At 37.9% G+C, this 19,890-nt stretch overlaps 1 protein-coding gene across 8 annotated transcripts; it reads right to left on the minus strand.

The window, feature by feature from the left end:
• Positions 1 to 705: 705 nt before the first annotated feature.
• TMEM144 (transmembrane protein 144) lies at positions 706 to 19,612 on the minus strand. Of its 8 annotated transcripts, none has more exons than XM_042807901.1 (12): positions 19,514 to 19,612; positions 14,992 to 15,186; positions 13,689 to 13,811; positions 13,198 to 13,297; positions 12,613 to 12,693; positions 10,586 to 10,667; positions 9,335 to 9,408; positions 8,353 to 8,471; positions 6,913 to 7,032; positions 6,331 to 6,428; positions 4,281 to 4,334; positions 706 to 3,170 (listed from the first exon to the last, which is right to left on the minus strand). In XM_042807901.1, exons 1-12 carry the CDS (start codon positions 19,518 to 19,520, stop codon positions 3,087 to 3,089), a joined length of 1,137 nt encoding a protein of 378 aa, XP_042663835.1. In that variant the 5' UTR covers positions 19,521 to 19,612; the 3' UTR covers positions 706 to 3,086. The 8 variants fall into 8 exon arrangements, 7 of the variants coding, with proteins under 7 accessions (XP_042663835.1, XP_042663838.1, XP_042663839.1 ...); XM_042807904.1 differs by lacking the exon at positions 19,514 to 19,612 and adding an exon at positions 18,700 to 18,801; XM_042807905.1 differs by lacking the exon at positions 19,514 to 19,612 and adding an exon at positions 18,657 to 18,756.
• Between the last annotated feature and the right edge of the window lie 278 nt (positions 19,613 to 19,890).

Here is a 19,890-nt window from a genome sequence, read left to right on the forward strand (position 1 = left end):
TTACACACTCCTTAAAAGCTAGTTCTACCCTGAAGCAGTACCGTGAACAGGCTAGTTCACTACCCAAGCCTGTGGTTCTCCTCTTTGAGAGTTCTGGCTGAACATTTTCAATCCGTTTTTTCCAGACTGAGGCCTTAGTAATTTACTTAACATCAATCACTGAAGAGTACACCTCACTGAATAGTGTACACTATACTTACAGACTTTAACCAATTGTGGAAGGTGACCTACATGTAGAAGCAAACTAAACAGATGATCCTTCCTGAGCAATTGCATTGGTACATCGAAGTGGACTGGTGCTGTAATGACACTATCTTTATAAATACTGTATTGCATTGTAATGATTCTAGCAAAATAGTGAGTTACACGACTAGAATTTTTGTCAGAAATATTTTTTGTAGAAATAAGAGATAATCTGCCATTATTTAGCAATGACATTATAAACTAAAGAGCACAGCACCCTTGTTCCTTCAGCCTTACTTAAACAGATCACAGTCAGTATTAACACAACTGCAAACAGTAACAGGAATAAGAACTCATACAGACTGGGAAAGAACTGATGTATTAAAACATATCTGAAAAGTAGAGGAGCCTGAGAACACCGTATTTTGGTTTTGCCAATTCTTTATCAGCAATTTTATGGCATGGGGTATATTCCAGGAATATAGAAGTTATTGTGATCTTTAAGAAGAAAGGAAACAGATGTAAGGGAATTATAAATGTTCGATTTAATTCAAGTCATTTCAGCAACATGTGAACAAATTACTCTTCCTTCTCCAAGTCAGTAGAATAATGGCTACGTAACAGTCAAGGATCTGCCAAGAATAAATTGTGTCTGATAGGGATATTGGAAAATAAAAAAAAGACCATTTTTCTTTCCAGTATCAGGTATTAGGGTGGTACACATAATTTATCTTGACTTGAACAACTGTAGCAGATGTTAAATAAAAGCTAGGAGAATGCAGTCTAAATAAAACCACTGTAAGACAGAGGGAAATTGTACTCAAAAGAGTAATCAATTGTTCCCTGTCAGACTGAAACGAAGTATTAGATTAGATTCCAAAAAGTAAGTAAAGGCCAGCACCATGCAACATGTTCATAAATTATTTACAATAATTAGAGAGTATGTTTATTAAATTTGCAGATGACATCTGGCTGGAAAATGCTGCAAACTTGTTGGAGGACAGGGTTAACACACAGAGCAAAGTTAGAGAAATGCCTTAAGGGGGAAAAAGCCTGCCAGACATCAAGGTCTGACACTTGGGTAGGAATAAACAATATGGGATGGGAAAAAGCAGGCTAACTTAGAGTACTAAGATCAGGTCTGATAAATAGCAGACAAAGAAGGGTGGAAGAGAGAAAGGAGAAATTATGATTGCAATCTGAACACATTAACAGTATCAAGATGTGATGGCAAAAAGTCATACTAAGATGTGAAACCATGAAAAGAGATTGCAAAGTGGATGGAAAAAAAGTAATCTTACTGCTGCTGCTCCTGGTTTTTGTAAAACTGTAGTCTGACTGTCACATCTAGTTTTTCTAGACAGATCTAGTCCATTTAGTGAGAGTTCAGGAAAGAGCAAGAAAAATGATGAACACATTACAGACAAGGGAAGACTGCAGGAGCTGGGGTTGTCTTAATATACTGAAGAAAAGACTAAGGGGAGTTTCAGACAACTTGCTTTGCAAATATAAAGGTTACCTGCCATAAGTAAGAACAGTTCTCCACATTAGCGGTGGTCATGGAACAGTGGACATAACATTCCTCATAGGAATTTCCTTTGGATATTAGGGCTTTCTAACAGGAGACACAGTTAGAAGCTGGTTAGTTTGCCTAAAACTGTTGTGAAACCTACTTCTTTTATTTATTTTTTTAAAGAAATGAGTTAGACAACAACTGTCAGAAGTGATTTACATATAGCTGACTGTGTGAGCCGACACAGGCAGGACACAGGGACAACCACAGAACCACGGCTGAAATGCAGAGAGTAAATGTATTTTCATTACCTCGCGACCCGGGGGCTCTCCTGCGGCAGCACGTGGGCAGAGGCACGCACGTGGGGACACGGGCACCACAGAGCTCAGTCCTTGCTCGCCAGAAAATGCAGAAGAAAGAAAAGATCTCAAACCTGCTGCTTTCGCCTGTATATATCACGGATTTTTGCAGGCATACTTCGCCACTGTGCTTTCATCTTCCCCACAGCAGGGCAGGAATCTCAAGGAGTAGTTTTACCATGATGTTTCCATGTAATAAATATTGCCATAGATAATTTTTAAGATTTGAGTATGCTACATAGAAAAGTAAATAATCAAAAATCCACAAAGTTATCTGGAAATAAACTTTGAAACACATCCTTAGCTCATACTGCAACACAGAAATGTAATGTTTACTTGCAACCAAAATAAAAAGACCCAAGCTTGCACAACTACTCATATCCTGGTCCTGATTTCTACATAATGTTCTTGCAACTAAACAAAAAGTTTAGCAGCAACAAAGTAATTGATTTTACAGCATCTTTTTTTTATATATATTTCCTTCAAAATCCAGAAGTGACTGTAATATAATGTTCTTATGTAAACTGATTTTAATGCCTATAAATAAAAAAAATGCTTCACATCTTCATGTGTATCAGTTCCATAAAGAATATTCCAGGACATATTTTATATTGAAGTCAGTAAGACAGAACATTATAATAAAACAAATCAGCTGGCAAATACATACAGTACTACAGACTAAGAATTAAAATCCCTTCATCCATCATCACAACAGTGAAGTGCAATTTATGATGACACGAAGTTTAGTACCTGAACCAGAAAAAAAAAAAATAGTAACTATAAAATCATTTATCTTTATTTAATAAAATCCTTTGATATACGTACTGCTCCAAGAAATGGAGAAACAAACATTCCCAGATTTTCTATCAGGCCAAATGGGAACATTTAGCAAAGGTTTTCTTCTTCACTTGCCTGAAGTAAGTTAGGGTAAATGTCGGACATACATTTTGAAATTATGTATTGCAATATACCAATATTGTATTTCTGATTATATTAAACAGTAGCACCATCTACTGGTCCAGAAGATCCTTTCAAACTTTAGAAAAAGCTGTGGAGAGCGATCCCGCCAAAATGATGCAAAACGCTACTGAGAGTAACGCGTAGTTTTTCAGTCCCTGAATAGGCAAAGGGAGAGAAAAAGGAAAACATTATGTTGGCATAATAGATACCGCTTCATAAAAAAAGTAAAATAAAGAACTAGGGTTTCATTTTATGACAAAATTAATAAATCCATTACATAAAATGGCAAATTTAATTTCATATAATATTTGTAACATCTGCTGTTCAAAACAGTTTAACACAAGTAATCTATGATGACATACACTTAGTAAAATACTCACAAAATTAATTCAGCAATTTTAAAGAGTATCTTTAAAGGCCTTTGTCTATTTTCAGATTATTTTTAAGCAGTAAATTTATGCAGAGACTATTCTAAAATGTATGAAAAGGATGAAAGATTTGATGAGTCACAAAGATTGTGATAATACACATGATGGTCTTCTAGTGTAATGCAACATTAATCTGCAGTGGGAGAGAGAACTTCTACTTTATGACCCCTGTATGCCTAATGCATTTTACACAGTCACCAAAAAGATTGGGAAATATGATCTCTAATGGCAAATGAGTTACCTACAGATCCTGGACAGATTAGCTAAGGGAACCTGAGGATTACACTGCTAGCGTTCAATACTTCATATTCCACTGGAAAAATAATTTCTGCCATATATATTAACATGCAGTAAATTAGCCTGTTCTAGGTAACCACTGACACATCAGTTTAGCATCTCTACATTACACTGTAATTAGCAAGGCCAACTAACCACTGTCTCATTTTTCGGTCCTCTGGTGAACCTGACCTTAGACGTGTAATCTACTTGTCTGTGGGATTATTAAAAGAACTGCTCATTCCCCTGTCCCCACCGAAAGAACTGGCTCAAATAAAGACCGTTTTCTGGACGTACTTGGCATCCTGTCTCCTGGCCCTGCTACAGTCTTCATTTGCTGCTGCTCATACAGTTATGGAATTCAAATTTTCATTACTGTAAAAATTGTTCACAGTTCATCTTCCTTGGAAAAACTTAGTATTGCATGATATGACTTGCAGCTTTATAATGCAATACTTGTAAGGAGAAGAAATCTAAGAGACACAGCTGTATACCAAGTTATGCTATTCCTAAAGCTAAAGACAAGCAAGAGAGACTAGATAAGAGACCCAACAAGATTACCTTGATTTCTTTAAATACAAGGACTCCCCACATTGCAGCAACAAGGCCAGGACCCTAAAGAGTAAGATTAATTTGTACGTTACAGCATTTCATTAAAATGTACTGTCATCTCATTATTGTTCTCATGGTGGTTGAATTTTGTCCAGATAACAAATTTAGGCCTTTCCATTCTGTATAATTACAGCACTCATGGCAAAAGCATAAACATCACTGAAATCTTTACGAATAAAATCTTCAAGAAAAGGATAAAGAGGCAAGAAACATTTTTCAGAGAAGGCACAATTTCTTTCTAAATTTCACTATGGAGTCTGCACTGGCTGTTACACGTACGTTCTTTAGTAAGCTCCAAGTAATACGCCTCACTTTAGTCCAAACTGCAGCCCACAATGTTACCATGTTTCAGAGGACTGTTCAGTTTTATTGGCAGCTACCATGGATATTCCTAACATTTCCTTTATCAGCATGACTAACTAGTTGGACAAAGCTTGATTTTATCACTCAGTATGATATCAAGAGACTGGAACATAAATGTATTTCCTGTATAGCAGGCATCTGGACAAAGCACAAAGCCAGCCAGATAGACAGGTCAGGAAAAATACTAATTATCTGTGTTGTTCTACAGATTTCCTAGCTGAAAGCAAACAGTGAGACACAACAGTAATTCTCAGGCATTCCTGGTACAGTTTTTCTCCTGTGGGAGCAATGATCTGAATTTTTATGACTGACAAGAAAATATTATCTGAATATGAAGCAAAAACTGGCGCTGTTAATGCATCCCATCAGAGCTGCTCTCAGAAACACTTGACAGATGTTTGGACAGTGATCTTCCTCTCTCCATCTTCAGCACAGCTGATAGGACACAGATTTAGGCCAGCAGGAAACAGTGCCTCATGTTGATTGTTTTTGTCGGTGCTGTTTCCTAGTGAAATTGCCAACTATTATTTCAGTAATAGCTAAGGTGTTATTTCACTTTCTAGATAACGTATGCTTCAAGAGAAATGCATTTTGAAAATGAAATAAATTGTCAAAAGGATGTAATGAATAGCTGTCTGAAATTCTCTCTAGGATGAAGTAAAGCAGCAATTCTGAACCTGTGGTCCAGATAAGCAGTTTCTCATCAGTGCTGTCCTTAAATTTTTCATTTCATGTTTTTATATCCTTGCCCTTCAGGCATACTGATAACCAAGTCACTAAAACTGCTTTCCATTAATCCTTCAATTCCTAATTAGAATGATCCCAAGTCTTTTTTGATTACATACTGCAGAGTTTATTCTGTTTTACTGCAACTTGAGGCAAACTTTAATCCCTATTAACGTCGTTTCATTAGTTTGCTTCCAAAATACAGCTGTTCAGTAAAACTTTGTTTTTGATATTTATGAACTCTCATTTGCCAGAAGTTATGCACCTTTACATCACCATCTAGCAGATTGGAAAGAGAGAAAGATAAAGTTTATTTTCATCTAGTGATGGCATTTATGCAGCTTCTGGAAATTAACAGTGTTTTAAAGGTACAGTATCATAAGCAGGAATAAAACAGACAAAATGGGCCAACCTATCTTCCCCTAATTTGCATAAGAACATTATTTTTGAGCAATACATAACCTGTTCTGTTTGTTCAAGAACTATGAAAAGAAAAATATCTGACAAAAAAAAATGACAGCTAGAGGACAAAAATCACAAATGAAAACATCCAGAACAAAATGTACTCGTTGGGATGAAAGCATAAGATGTTTTTTCTTCTAATCTCTTTAGTTTACTCTTTAATATTGTTATAGTTCTGGTTACAGAGCTTTGGCTTTTACATAACCTAAAGACTCACACTTTCAATTCTTCTGGTTTTTTTTGCTTGACATTGACCAAGATGGTGCTTATCAGTCATTTACGTTCCTAAAAAAACAAAGGCTAGCACAGACAAGCAGAATAGGTAATGTATACTCTTGATTAAAATGTGCTACACACGTCATGATTTCAACTTTGTCCTATAAATGAGAGGGAAAAAAACCCCTTCACTTTTAATTCCAGTCAAAGATTTTATTTTTTATATACTTACTCCAGTAATTATTGGAAAGCTGACCACCGCACTGAGATAGTGATTGGCTATGAACCAGCAGCAATTGGCTATTGCCCAAAGCACACCAGAAACAAACCCTAGAAAAATAAATCCCAAAAACATGCACAGCAAGGCACAGACAGCAATTTGTGGAACATTTATATTTATGGCACAATACAGAACCTGTATGAATGTAAATTAGTATGTTAACTACTTTAACAAGAAGGCTCTGATAAGCTAAACCAAGGGACTCAAGGGATAAAATCAGCTACTACAACTGAAGTAGGAAATTAAAGTTCACAATTTTCTGGGTAATATGCTCTCCACTATGGCAGAGTCAGTTTTTGACAATCCATCATATGCAATGTCATTTTGTTCTAGTTTCAGATTAAACCAAAATTTATAACTGTTTCTTGGCCTTAATTAATTAACCTAATAGAAGTTATCTTTCAAAAAGACAAAAAGTCAAATGAAGAGAACTGAAAGGTGAACTACATTTCCAATACATACTTTGAACTAATCACTGCAAAATGGTCAGAAGTAGTAACTGAAAATAATCTCTAATTTAAAAAACAGTCATACCTGGCAATATGGCTTGGGGATAAACATTAGGTTTATTTTTCCTGACTGCACAGTAGATCAAAAAGTAGATGGTACTTGTAAGAAATATTCCACTGAAGTGTGCATAAACATAATCTAAATCTGAAAGAGAAATTACAAAATCGTATTAATCTATAACATCAGTTATTAACTAAATTTCACTGATAGCATTCATATAGACAAAAACATGTAAGGTGTTACTGCTAACAACTCAAATTCAGTTGTGATTGCGATGAACACAGCTGCCAGTCTGACTGTGAATGGATTTGGTCAATCACACGTATATTAAACATGAATTAACTACTGTGTTGATCCTAGCATTTATTACAGGCTTTTATGCATTTCTGTGAGTTGTTATTTTTGGAACTCTATTAGTCGAACTAATGAATTAATTTATTAAAGTCTTCAGAAAATCCTCAGGTGAGGCTACAAAACTGGGGTGGGGATTTAACATAATTATATCCTCTCCTGACCATATACATTTGTGTTCCTGTATATAGACTTGTTTTTTTTCTGTACATTTAAGGACAACTGTACATACTGTATAAGCAAAACATGACCCAGTTTTGTCCTTTTTTAATCTTGAAGAATGTATCACAGTTTTTTATGAATATAATCATTAACAGTAATAAATCCTTTATGGAATTCATATGTGCTAAAGACAGTATCTCCAACATGGTAAAGCAGAAGCATGTAGCAAGGTGATCATTCATTCCTTTGGAGTTGTAAATTCTCAACAGGAAAGACAACTATAGTAGTAACATCTGTTTTGTCTAGCTGGGGAATATAGAATTTGCAATATTAAAGAAAAATTTTATGTGACAAACAATTTCTTAATGGCAACATTATGCGGTCTCAGCAATATGTTTCTCTTAAGCTGCTGCTGGTACTACCTGATAGACTATACACTAAATATTAAGGAAAATATGTCTGAGGAAATGTTGTTTGAAATTGGTGATTAGGCTTATGTTAAAAGGTTTCAATTTCAAAAACTACAAGATTTTAATTACTTATGCTGTTATGTATCTCTTCTACTCATCAGTTACGATCAACCTTCTCTTCCTTTACTGGTGTACTAATTTGGCAATTGGTACACGTTGTGCCCTTTTTTAACCTCCTGTTCCAGACATACAAACTCTGTATTTTGAGAGTGATAGTACTTAATGGCTTCTGAAGCATAGTCACGAATTAAGTATGGTATTGTCTGGGCTGTTTCTCACTGTTCTTTTGATGGTGTAATTCACCTCTGAGAAAAAGGGAGTGCTAATACTTTGATTACAACAACATATAACAAAGAGCAGAACTGGTAAGTTGTCACAGCATATTTTCAGGCGTATCATGAACATCACTCTGTGCCTTTACAAAAGCAGGAAAACACAATATACTGATGAAATAAAGTAGACATGATCTATGAGCCTTTACCAAATTGGCTTGCTCCTGTGTATAGAGTTTCATTTCTTCTTCCATGGTCCTTGATATAAAGTACTGGTACAAAACTGGAACCGTAGAATATTCCAGCTACTACAGCCAGGCTACATCCTCTTTAAAAAGAGCAAAAATCAGAAAAAATAGCCTACTGTTAACAAGAGAAGTAGATGATACCCTTAACACTAGTCCAATATTGCATTTAAAGACCGTGTATCATAGGAAAATTGCTAGTAACACTATAAAGATAATACATTTCAGCACATTTTTATTTTCTCATGTAGAAATGGTTCAACACAGTGACATAGTTTTCCTATTCTTTGTGGCTGACACAGACAATTCCTGCCCCAAGAGCCTGCAGTCTAGATTAACAACAAGAAAAATCAACTAAGATCTCCTAAAAGCAGAGCTAGGAGAAAACAAACAAAAATATAATAAAAACGTTCCCACCCTCAATTTCACTGTTGCAGTCTATGTATTTTTTTATAACTATTCCCAGATTCATTGCTTCTTTAGTCCCTACCTCCAGATAGCTGTGTTCTTGGCTGTCTCAACACTGACCCCTTGCTCCCTGCTGCTTCCACTTTGGGGTGCTTCTGCTGTCTCCTTACGATACCACAATGTCTCCTCTAGCTGTATTCACCTGAAAAACACACCTGGAAGTGTGCTATTAGCATAAATTCCTTCTATGCTGGCATGCTAATCAACCAGGTGATAAAAGACAGCTCTGTAATAACTTAGTTGCTATTTACTTTGCTAAATGTTGTTTTTTTTTGTAGGGGTAATTAATATGTAATTGGTCAGGTAAAGCACACTCAACAGTGCAAAGCAAATCATCTGATTAGTTGTGCAGCTATTCATATATATAGATACATACACTACACTAGTCCTTTAAAAACTTATCAGTGCATATCTGCACTAGGAAAACCACAGGACACAAATTCTGCCTGCGCCAGTAAAAGAACTGTTAACAACTTACATGAGTCTCTTTTTTGCTGGAGAAAGTCTGTTTACCCATGAGTCATCAGAGGTACCTTCAGAAACATTAACAGACTGCAAAAAAAACAAGTTTTCACACAAGTATAGTTTATTTTAGTTTGATTAAAAAAAAAAAAAAATCTCAAATGTTGTATTAGAACAGTTTTGCTCTAGAAAATAAAATGTAAATGGAAGGAGAAATAAAAGGAATTTACATAATTATTCTGAAGAAAGTTTTTTTTGTTTGTTTTGGGTTTTTTTTGTTTGTTTTTAAATAAAACAAACTAATAATTGGATTGACCTACCTTGAAGTTTACAAGTACAAGTTTGCATATAGACTTTGGGTTTACCACATAATAGAGGACTCACTAGCATTTTTTTTAACCTGCATGCAGGTAGATCTGACTTTCAGATCTTGTCCTTCCTTAAATTTGACAAATGATTTAATCTATAGACTTTATTTATGACGTGGTTTTGCCTTTTGTTGACAGCTCTGGTGTTACTATCAGAATATTAGGACTATGGGCAAACAGAGAAATTAAGACCCCTGTCTGCAACATAAAGAAATTGCAACATCCCTTTATTCTAATCCTGCAACCAGATTGTCTTCTGTGATTTGGTCTCGTAGACAGGAGCTGCTAGTGAGCATTGAGTACAGTTAAAGAGCTCTGCAGGGCTCTCTGTTCAGGCAGCAACAGAGCACTGACCTACAAAAGTAAGGTGCAGTGGTAGGAACCCATTGTTCCCCACATTTTGTTGCATTCTTCGGGCTCCCCAAGGAGCAACAGCCAATCTGGCACCCCTCACTGACCTCCAACCCACACCACAGCTGATGATGAGAATCAGCAGCTCTTAACAGTCCCCTGGCTCTGATGGGTAAGAGTTATACACCGTTGCCTTTCACCTAATCACCCTCCTAATTTTACAGTGAAGTTTAAATTAAAATTTCTTCCTCTTCTCAGATAGGAAAGTAAAACACTCTGTCTTTTGTATAACCTCTGTCATAATGAAAAAGGACATCTAAACCATTTAAAGCTGACAATAGAGAAAGAACACTTGGGAAAACCTTTTCTGCTGCAAATATTCAACTGGATATACAAGATGCACAAATTAAACACAATCAGTACATATTTATGCAGTTTGACGTAGTCTACCATAAATGCTCACTAATCTGGTTAACATTAAGTAAACTTTTGTTTGTAAATGGATATATAATTTCACTGCTGTAAAATAACAACTGTAGAGTACTTACACTTTCTCTCAGTAAAGGCGTGCTTTCTAATGAAGCTGAAGAACTCTGGACTTCAGTTTTTATAAAAAGAAATATGACAGCACTCAGAAGAAAAAAATACACTAATGAATACCATGTCAGCTCATAAGGACGCAACATTTAGTGTCCAGAGACAAAAGTTATTTGGAGGCAGATTAGTCTATTTTCATTACAGCCCTAGAGTCACTTCAATGTATTTTAAAAATGCAATTGCTTTTAACGGTTTTAACAAACACCTTAAATGAAAGTAAGTAAATAAATTAGTCTTTGTATCACTTTATACATCTCTCTTCTGTGTAAAGGGATTGAAATGTCTCCTTTTTACAGTGTGTAGTTAACCACGTTAACAACAGCTGCTTCAGTTAACAGTGCTCTTTTGTACTAAACCACACATGCACTGGAACATCTGCATGAAAATTCTATATGGAACAGCTTAAATCTGCACAGAATTCACTCTGTGCTCAAGGAGAAAAGTTAGTTTTTAGTCTTTAGTCTCCTATCACATTGTAAGTGAGGGAATACTGCTTCTACAGGGCCTCATGTGTATGTGGAAGGAGAAGGGGTATTGCTGAGTGGTGGTCCAGTGCACTAAGTGAATAAAATGAAGAAGGAAGGGTAACGTTACTACTTGTACTCCCAGCTCCCAGAGATCAAGTAAACATGCGTAAGCAGAACTGGCAGGGTCCATTTTTTATTTTTATGAAAGTCACTTTAATGATTTAGGAATTCCTTCTCAAAACTGTAAACAGAATTTCTCCATTTGAAGAATGATTTGTCTCCTACTGATGGAATAAGGATAGATACAAAAGGATGTCAGCTTCCTTCAGAGGGAACAGACAAACATATACAGGTTCCACACAGGAGGCTAAAATGAAATACATGCTTCTCAGCTATGCAAAGAAACCTACACAGGCTTTGTGCAGCTTGCCAGGAAAACATGTTTGGTCATGATCTTTTTCCTTGTTGATCAGTTCTGCATGATATCTCAGAAACAGGCAGGAAGCAGGTGATGAGCTGAATGAATTCATCAGGCAGAAATAGCAATACTGCTACTATTTTGTAGGTACCTCACAAAATAATATGATACATATAATGGTAATGGGTAAAAAGCTATGGACACTTAGGAAAGAGGAAGAGTGGAAATAAAATTCATGAATCTAAGGCAGCAGTTCTCTCCTAGCAATCAAGCACTGCTTCATCATCTCCATGTTCTTAATACCCTTCTTTCCCTAAAGGCATTCCGTGCATCTGCTGCTTAGCACGCTTACGGCAAACCCACCGCCCCTGGGATTTAGGGCCACTGTTATGTTCCTAGAAAGACCTTCCTGGCCACCAAGATGGAAAGCAAGAACACTGCTACGTAACAAAGACCCTCTTTCCTCTGTGTTTGGATCAAAATGTGCACTCATACAAATAATAAACAAAAAATAAGAGTACAAGTCCTTCTGAAGATCCCAAAGGAAGCCACTCTTTGGGAGTTGTAAGTGTGGCTTAAGAGTTACAAGACAGGGAGCTGTTAAGGACAAGAGATAATGTGGAACCTCTGGCTTTTCATGTATCCCAAAGGATCTGGGAAGGGGTCCTGTGGCACATTCTACAGTTAAGAGGATGCATCTGTAGCCCTGAGTGAGTGAAGTCAGATCAGAAACCTCAGAGGTTTTCTCACCAAGATTCTTCTAGTCAGTTTTTCCTCTCTCACAGAATTTGGGGAAAGTGAATCATTAGTTAGGGAGACAATCAGTGCATGACTGCTTTGCACTGAACATGCCTACCAGCATAAAAATATATTTATGTGTTTATGAATAACCATTTCACCACTGTACTGGATATCACATGTTTCTATTCTGAAATACAACACTGACCAGCTAGGCATGGATAGCTCATGAATTCTGCAGTAAATCAATTTGCAAAAAATACTTCAATACATTTGCCCTCTAGTTAAATTGTCCCTGTGGTTATTAAATGCATATTTTACAGTACAGAAATTTATTATAAGAATAAATTTTTACCTTAACAGTGAAAGTCCAGCTCCAATATAATTTAAGATTGGTCTTGATACCTCTTCTGGGTCAATTCCAAACCAACCAAACCTGGAATATTTAAGCAGTTTCACTTAGGTGCACTGACTGAATACAAGTAGTTAAATTATGACCCAGTCTTGGAAACCTTTACTCATGTAAATAATTCTGCTTATTTACATTCCCAGTATTGGCTTGCAAAAAGCTACATCAACTTTACAAAAATAATCTTTAATCTAATTTAATTTACATTGGTTTTTTTAAATCTAAAAATTTAAGTTAATTTGAATTATTTTATCAGCCCATGCTGTAGAAGAAAAAATACAGTGTACTAGTTTTACATTAACAAATACATTATTTATTCACTCAATTATGTTAATGAACATCACTGAGCATTCTTCCTATTCAGACAGAGGAAACACAGATAAAATAATTAACCTGAGTACCTTCCACAGAGAGGGAAAAAGATCTTACACATATAAATCCTCTTTATTGGTGATAAGTGATTTCACTGCAGTTATTGATGAATAACTGGCAACATTAATTATGTGTGACTTAAGACTTAAACATACTCACCTTGAACTTGCCCAACCTGTCAGCAAATTGAAAGAAGCCCATATCAAAAGACCAAGAGCTAAGCCAATAGTTTTAACAATAGGAACAACTGTAACATTTCCTGAAATACAAAAAACAAAATTAAAATTCAGTTAAAAACCAGACTGTGATCTTGTATATTTTTGCTCTGGGTTCTGCGACTGTTCAGAAGGCAAAGAAATTTAGGCAACTACAAGGTGGGAGGAAATAGTGTTTTTAAAAAATAAATACATTAAACAAAGACTTTTCCTCAATACCATTTTTAAAGCTATTCTTGGTCCAAGTTTGCTGCTTATAAAATAAGCATAATAACATTTACTATAAGGGTACAGCTTCATTAACGCCAAGACTTTAAAAAGCCAAATAACTACAAGTAACTACCACTTTATATATGTTAAAGTTTTTATCATTATTTTTTAATGAAAAGTTAGGATTATTTTGTGTTTCAAGATATAGAATCTCTATATCCTTACCTGTAGCCCACATGAAACCCCCAACCATAGCAAGAGGCCAAAATCGGGGGCAATTCTGGATTAAATTGACCACCAAAGAAACTATCCATATGGAGGCACAGAGAACCCATTGGAAGAACATACCTATAGAAAAATCAAATGCACAGTAGAGAACTTGTAGAACACTGCATGTGTAAATCTCTTAACATACTGTGTTTTAGATAAAATACCACAGAAAAAATTGAAAGGTGGCCACCTCCTTTGTGAATTACATGGAACCATATTATAATATAGTCAAAAGATGAATTTTAGGGTGTGGCGTTATATCAATGTTGACCTTTTCCTTACCATGCACTCTTTATATGCAGCTGCAAGAGATGTTTTGCTAGACAAAGTTTACACAAGCCCTGATTCTCAAACACATGAAAATTGTGACAGGCTTCTGACACAGAGGATATTCAGTTACTGCAAACTTCTCTCATCACCCCAGTAGCAGCTAACCCAGAAGACAGGACAAAACTCCTTCAAAGCTCAGGGCTCAGTCTTTTCCACTAATCCAGGATATTAAGGACAATAAAAACTTTGGACAGGTCTCTTCTACCACTGTAGATTCTCTAAGGGTCAACTAGGGAGACCAGTTAACTGTTATGCCAGCTGAGCTAAGACTTTGCTTTAAAAGTCTAGCCTTGTCTTGTTGGGACCATATTTGGCACAAGGAAGAGAGAGAGGTTATTTCCAGACTGTAATGCAGATACTATTATTGAAGTAACGCAATGGCAGATTTATTCATCTAGGGATCTGGTAATTGACTGTGCTTTATATAAACATGCAAATACAACACGTATACAGTAAAGTGATAAAATTCCAAGTAAGTAATAGAAGCGATTGTTTCCTCTCACCAAGTCACCAGATAAAAGTATTACAATTTACATTTTTGATTGGTTTTATGTTAGGCCCACTACTGAAAGGCAATACTCTAAAGTCCAACTTTTACACTGTAAGTAACATTGTATGTATTTGAGAATCCCCACAAAGGTAGAAGAATGAACATTTCACTTTCCATTGTGAAACGCTCATGAAATGCACATCATCACTGATAAAGTGCACAACAACACATAAAGAGGCTCTTCTAAAGATTTGCCACATTCTGAGCCAATACATAATTGCTTTATACCCTAAATATAGCAAAGAAAATTCAACATGCTCTATGGATTAAGACTGTCATGGTATTTATAACTCTAGCTATTGAAACTCTCATATTTGCTGGTAAAATATTATTCCTATTTGCAAAAACACCAAAACCAACAAAAGAAAATAAGTTTACCGTCACCAGTATCAAATTTCTTAACGGGCACAAAGTTTGTCCCAAATAGAAGGACTGCTACTGTAGAAGAGGTAAAGCCAATAGCTAGATCTGTTCCATTGCTGATGTTAAAGGCACTGTAAGCTTTCCCGATGTTCATCTTTGCTCTGAAAGTGCCTTGCTGTGGAGTTGTTTTGCTGCAGGTCCTGACAGATTCTGAAATCAGAGTGGAATTAAACATGTGGAGTATTAAATAATCCCAACCTAGTTCAGATATCTGAAATTTAAAGGAGCCTACTTAGCAATCTCTCAAAAGCTGAAAAGAACTGCAAAGTATACTGTAAAATCCCATGAAAAGCTGCCATAAAATGTGAATGAAGTAACTTAAGAACAAATGCGCGTGCGCGTGCACACACATAATCACTATTTTGCATTTCATACTCAGTTTCACATAAAAGCATGTTTGAAAACATACAACGTGAACGTAGAGATGCTCAAAGGACTTGAATCTGAGACCTGTGGGTAGCCCTGACACTTCAGGGAGATGCTCTATCAGAATATTCCTTATTCCTGTAGCCAAAGGGGGGTCATCCTGGGCTGTATAAAAAAGCAGGGGTTAGACAAAATCCTAATTGGCAGAGGCTACATCAGTTTGCAGCCCCGCTGCCTAGGAGTCAGGAACAGGCACAGAGATTCTATAGATGCCACAGTGGGATCAATACAGCCACCCGCAGGGATTGCTCTAGCTGATACAGAACATGAATTCATTTTTTCTGTGGGGAACAAAGGGATAAACTGCCTCTAAAGATTCTTTGTTCTTTCCACATAGCTATAATAAGAAAGGCAAGATTTTTTTAATCCTATAATACTTTTTTTTTTTTTTTTTTTTTTTTAAGTGAGATTCATTCTGAGGTTACACTTGGCAGAAATACCACATATATACTTTTGATATGGACAGAAAAGGTGGCTCTGAGGACAACTATAACAACATGTTCTTTGCATACATAATCTTAACACCACACTTAAAATACTATGTGTAAGAAAAGCATTTGGAAATCTAACTTCAAATGGCAATAGGATACTTAATATGCTGTGAGTATAAAGGGGCACATTTATGGAGATATGCATGCAATCCTGTTGCTGAAGTAATGCTATTTATACTGAATCAAATGACATCCTAATGCCGTTTGACACTCTCCAGTGTAGGTGGACTAGCTACTGCCAGGAGGGAAAAAGCTGAAACAGGATGGTAGAAATATTGCCAAGTCTTACAAGGGGTGCTGTGACTACACTCCACACACAAAAGGAAGAGCTGAGCTGCTGCACATTCTTTCATCTTATTTTATCCTCCAGTCTTACCTTCTCCTTAGGACGCTGAGAACTGCACCTGCTGAGGTTGTGCTTTTATCTACAGCTTCAGCAGGGCCATCAGTGTCAAGTGAAATTAATTATTTGCATTATCAGGTGAAAAGTTTAATCCCACAACTAATATAATAATTTAGTTACAATCATTTTCCCTCTCAAAAGATGTCAGTATATTTTTAACTTGAATACTTAAGAAAAACACAGATGACATTTAGAAGACTCATCATGAATGCACAACGGCCCAGGCATTTTCATTTATCTTACTATCTTTTCCTCCTTCCCTCTTTGTCTTTCTTGACCACTTAGAGGATAAGCTTCTGCAGGAAGTTCTCACTGTATTTAAGACTCTTCTATAAAATATGTTTTACCTGGGGCCTCTAGACACTGATCAGTACAAATAATAATGCTGGGATTTCTTCAAAGACTGACTTCACAGGCTAAGGAACACTGTGACACCACAAGAATAGACTAAGATGGATAAAGGCTTACGTCAGGTATCTTCATTCTATCAACCTTGACTCACTGAGTGATTACATTTAATTCATTTAGTGGGCAAGTAAGGCACAAGAGATGGCTTTTGCTCAGGAAGAGCTTCATGCTGTTAAGAACATAGAAGTAAAACTGATCACACTGCACCTCTGTGAATGCAGGACTCAGTACTTTAGCCTTTAAATAAATAAGTCATTATGCAGGTAAAATACTAAGAACCTTTCAAATTTAAATATCAGCCTTCTTGATTTTGTTAAAATACAGAGAAATATTACTTTAAAAATATTTCAATTTTCTATCTACTAAGATAAAATCTCCATGCTATGGGGCAATATACTTTTCTGCTTGCTTTTTATCTTCCAAAAATCTCTATATTATGCACATTGAAGTCTTGCACAACTGGAGAACTGGAATCATGCCACCAAAAATGGCAAAGAAACACAACTTCCAATTAATCGAGGAAGAGCATGCTTCATTCAGACTGCCTAAAACTCTGTAACTTCCCAATGTTTTGAGCATTTAGCTCCAAATTTGGCTAAATATCAGACCCAACTTTCAACTCAATTTAAAGCCTTCAAGAGAAAGCTCAACCAGACAGCACCTGGAACAACCTGCTCTAACTTCGATAACAGTGCTGTTTTAAGCAGGGAGTTGATCTAAATGACCTCCAGAGGTCCCTTCCAAGCTAAATTATTCTATGATTGTATGATCCAATGTCAAGAGCAAATAATGACCTGGCACACAGCATTAAGTTGACTACACTTTTTTGTACGTACTATGCACATCAGAACTAGAAGCCTATTCTCTTTTCTAAAATCCTGTTTTTGCTAGATGGACTTGCAGCATACGTGCCTCCAAAGGTTTATTGATATCAAATGCCAAACCAGAAGCACTTGCTGAAACTCATAAGATATTAGAGCATAGTGACTGTATCTGAAACTTAGAAACAAGTGGAATTGTTGTTGTTACTGAAGGTTTTTCTTCACTAAGTAGCCCTTACTGAAGGGCACTTCAGGGTTCCCAAGCTGCAGAGGAAATATAATGGAATTTTGTTGGTATACCTTGCCCCTATCCTACTAACTTCGCTGGTTTACGCACCAAAGGTTGTGCTTTGTATTTTCACTGTTTCCTCAGAAATATGCCACCATTTTCCTCCTTTGCACAGAGACATGACAAATTATGCTTACTTAATGCAACAGCAACACTCTGAATATGCCACCATTTTCTTCCTTTGCATAGAGACATGACAAATTATGCTTAATGCAACAGCAACACATTGCTATGGTCTCCACACACAGGCATGAAATCAAGAAGACTGCCCTTTAAGAGTTTTCACCTCAAGGTAAATCTAAGCTATTGTCAAGAAACTGCTCTAATTGAATAGGTATTTTTAGAAGTTTCATGACACACTGCCCGTTCATTTGCATGTTCCACCTATTATCTATTTGCCATTAAGGGTAGATACTTTCATCCTTATTGTAGGAAACTCCTATCAGTCCCGAGGCGGCTCAGAGCGATGTCCTCAGGTGACACTGCAACCCCCGACTAGCTGGCTCAAGAAACGCTTCTTTGCTTCCCTAAGATGAACGCTTTCAAAAGATGTTCCTCGGGCAGTATTTTCCGTAAGCGGCACCACTCAACAAGGGAAAACGCGAAGCAGAGCTTTTGACACTGGTGGACGTCGCTCCTGCTGGGGCCAGCAGGGCCCGGGTCCCGCAGGGCGGGCAGGCCCAGGCTGCGAGCGGGACGCGCCCGCGGCCAGGCCAGGCCCAGCCCTCGGCCGCGGAAGGGAGCGGCAGCCGGCCGGCCAGGCCAACTGATCGGCGACGCACCCCGAGAGGAAACCGAGGCGCTCCCCCCCCTCCAGCCCGACACCTTCTTTCCCTCAGCGCCCCGTCCGCGGCTCTCGCCGCCGCCGCCGCCCGCGCCCCGCCGCGCTACCGCACACGCCTCCCCCGCCGCTCCGGCCTCCGGGCCTGCGCCGCCCGCTGCACCGCCCCCCGCCTCGGCCCGCCTCCTCCCCATCCGCTTCCCCGGCCGGGAGGCGGGTAGAGGCGAGCGGGCGGAGGCTGAGGGCGGGCTTCCATAGGCCCTTCCTCCGCCTTTTCCCTGCGGAGGCCGCGGAGCCGTTATGGCGGCGGCCTAGAGAAGCGGACTTTTTTTTTTTCCCGGGGCGCCGGCTGCCTATCTGGCGGGGAGAAACACTGTGAAAAAATCTTAAATTTAGGTACCCGTGGCGTGATAAAAGCGCTTTTGCCCCTCCCCTGTCTTAAACGGCAGCTGATGAGACAGTTTTTTAGTGGGAGGGCACCAGGCTGTTGCTGTTACCGTACCGCCCGTGGAGGAAAAGGCGCCCTGATTTTGGCAGCATGTGCCCAGGAACGCAGGCATGGTTCGAAGCCGGGACTTCTGCCAGAAGCAAAAGCGAGGCGTCCTTGCCTCCTCCACACCTGAGGCAAAAGCGTGGCCTCCCTGCCTGCTGGCGCTGCTGCAGGAAGATTTCCAGGCCCCGCAGCGACTGCCGAGCCAGCAGCAAGGCGGGCAACACACCTGATCAGCTCAGGGCATCCAGGCTCAGCAGCCAGCGCACCGCAGTTTGTTTTCTCCCAAAACACAAAAATCGCTGCTTTTTTTGCTCAGGGAAGCACCCACATTGTTCAATCACCAAAACTGAGTAGGAAATACTTACTTTGCATGATGTTGAGAAGCAATTCTTTGCAGATTTCCCTGTAAGGATTTGACCGAGACACTAGTTAAAGCACAGACTATTAGTCAGAATGTTTAGTCACAAAGCAAACATTTCTTTCTGTCCTCTTGGAGTACAGTTTCCAGATGGCGGCCCCAATCAATCTCCTTACAGCACGAGCCTTCTAAAGTAATGCTCTGTATTTTGTAAATCAAATCTGCATTATCCGTAATAAGGACATACAGCTTTCCTCCAGATAATAAGTTCTTAGTCTTACGGACTCGGTAAAGCTAGGAGTGCACCATTTATCAATCATTTTAACATAAATGTCTGTCCGTGTGACATTTAGAGAGATGAACTGCAGTACATCTCTATGGAAA

Source organism: Tyto alba, unplaced genomic scaffold (genome assembly GCF_018691265.1).
Source record: "Tyto alba isolate M040663 unplaced genomic scaffold, T.alba_DEE_v4.0 Super-Scaffold_6, whole genome shotgun sequence".
Lineage (NCBI taxonomy): Eukaryota > Metazoa > Chordata > Aves > Strigiformes > Tytonidae > Tyto > Tyto alba.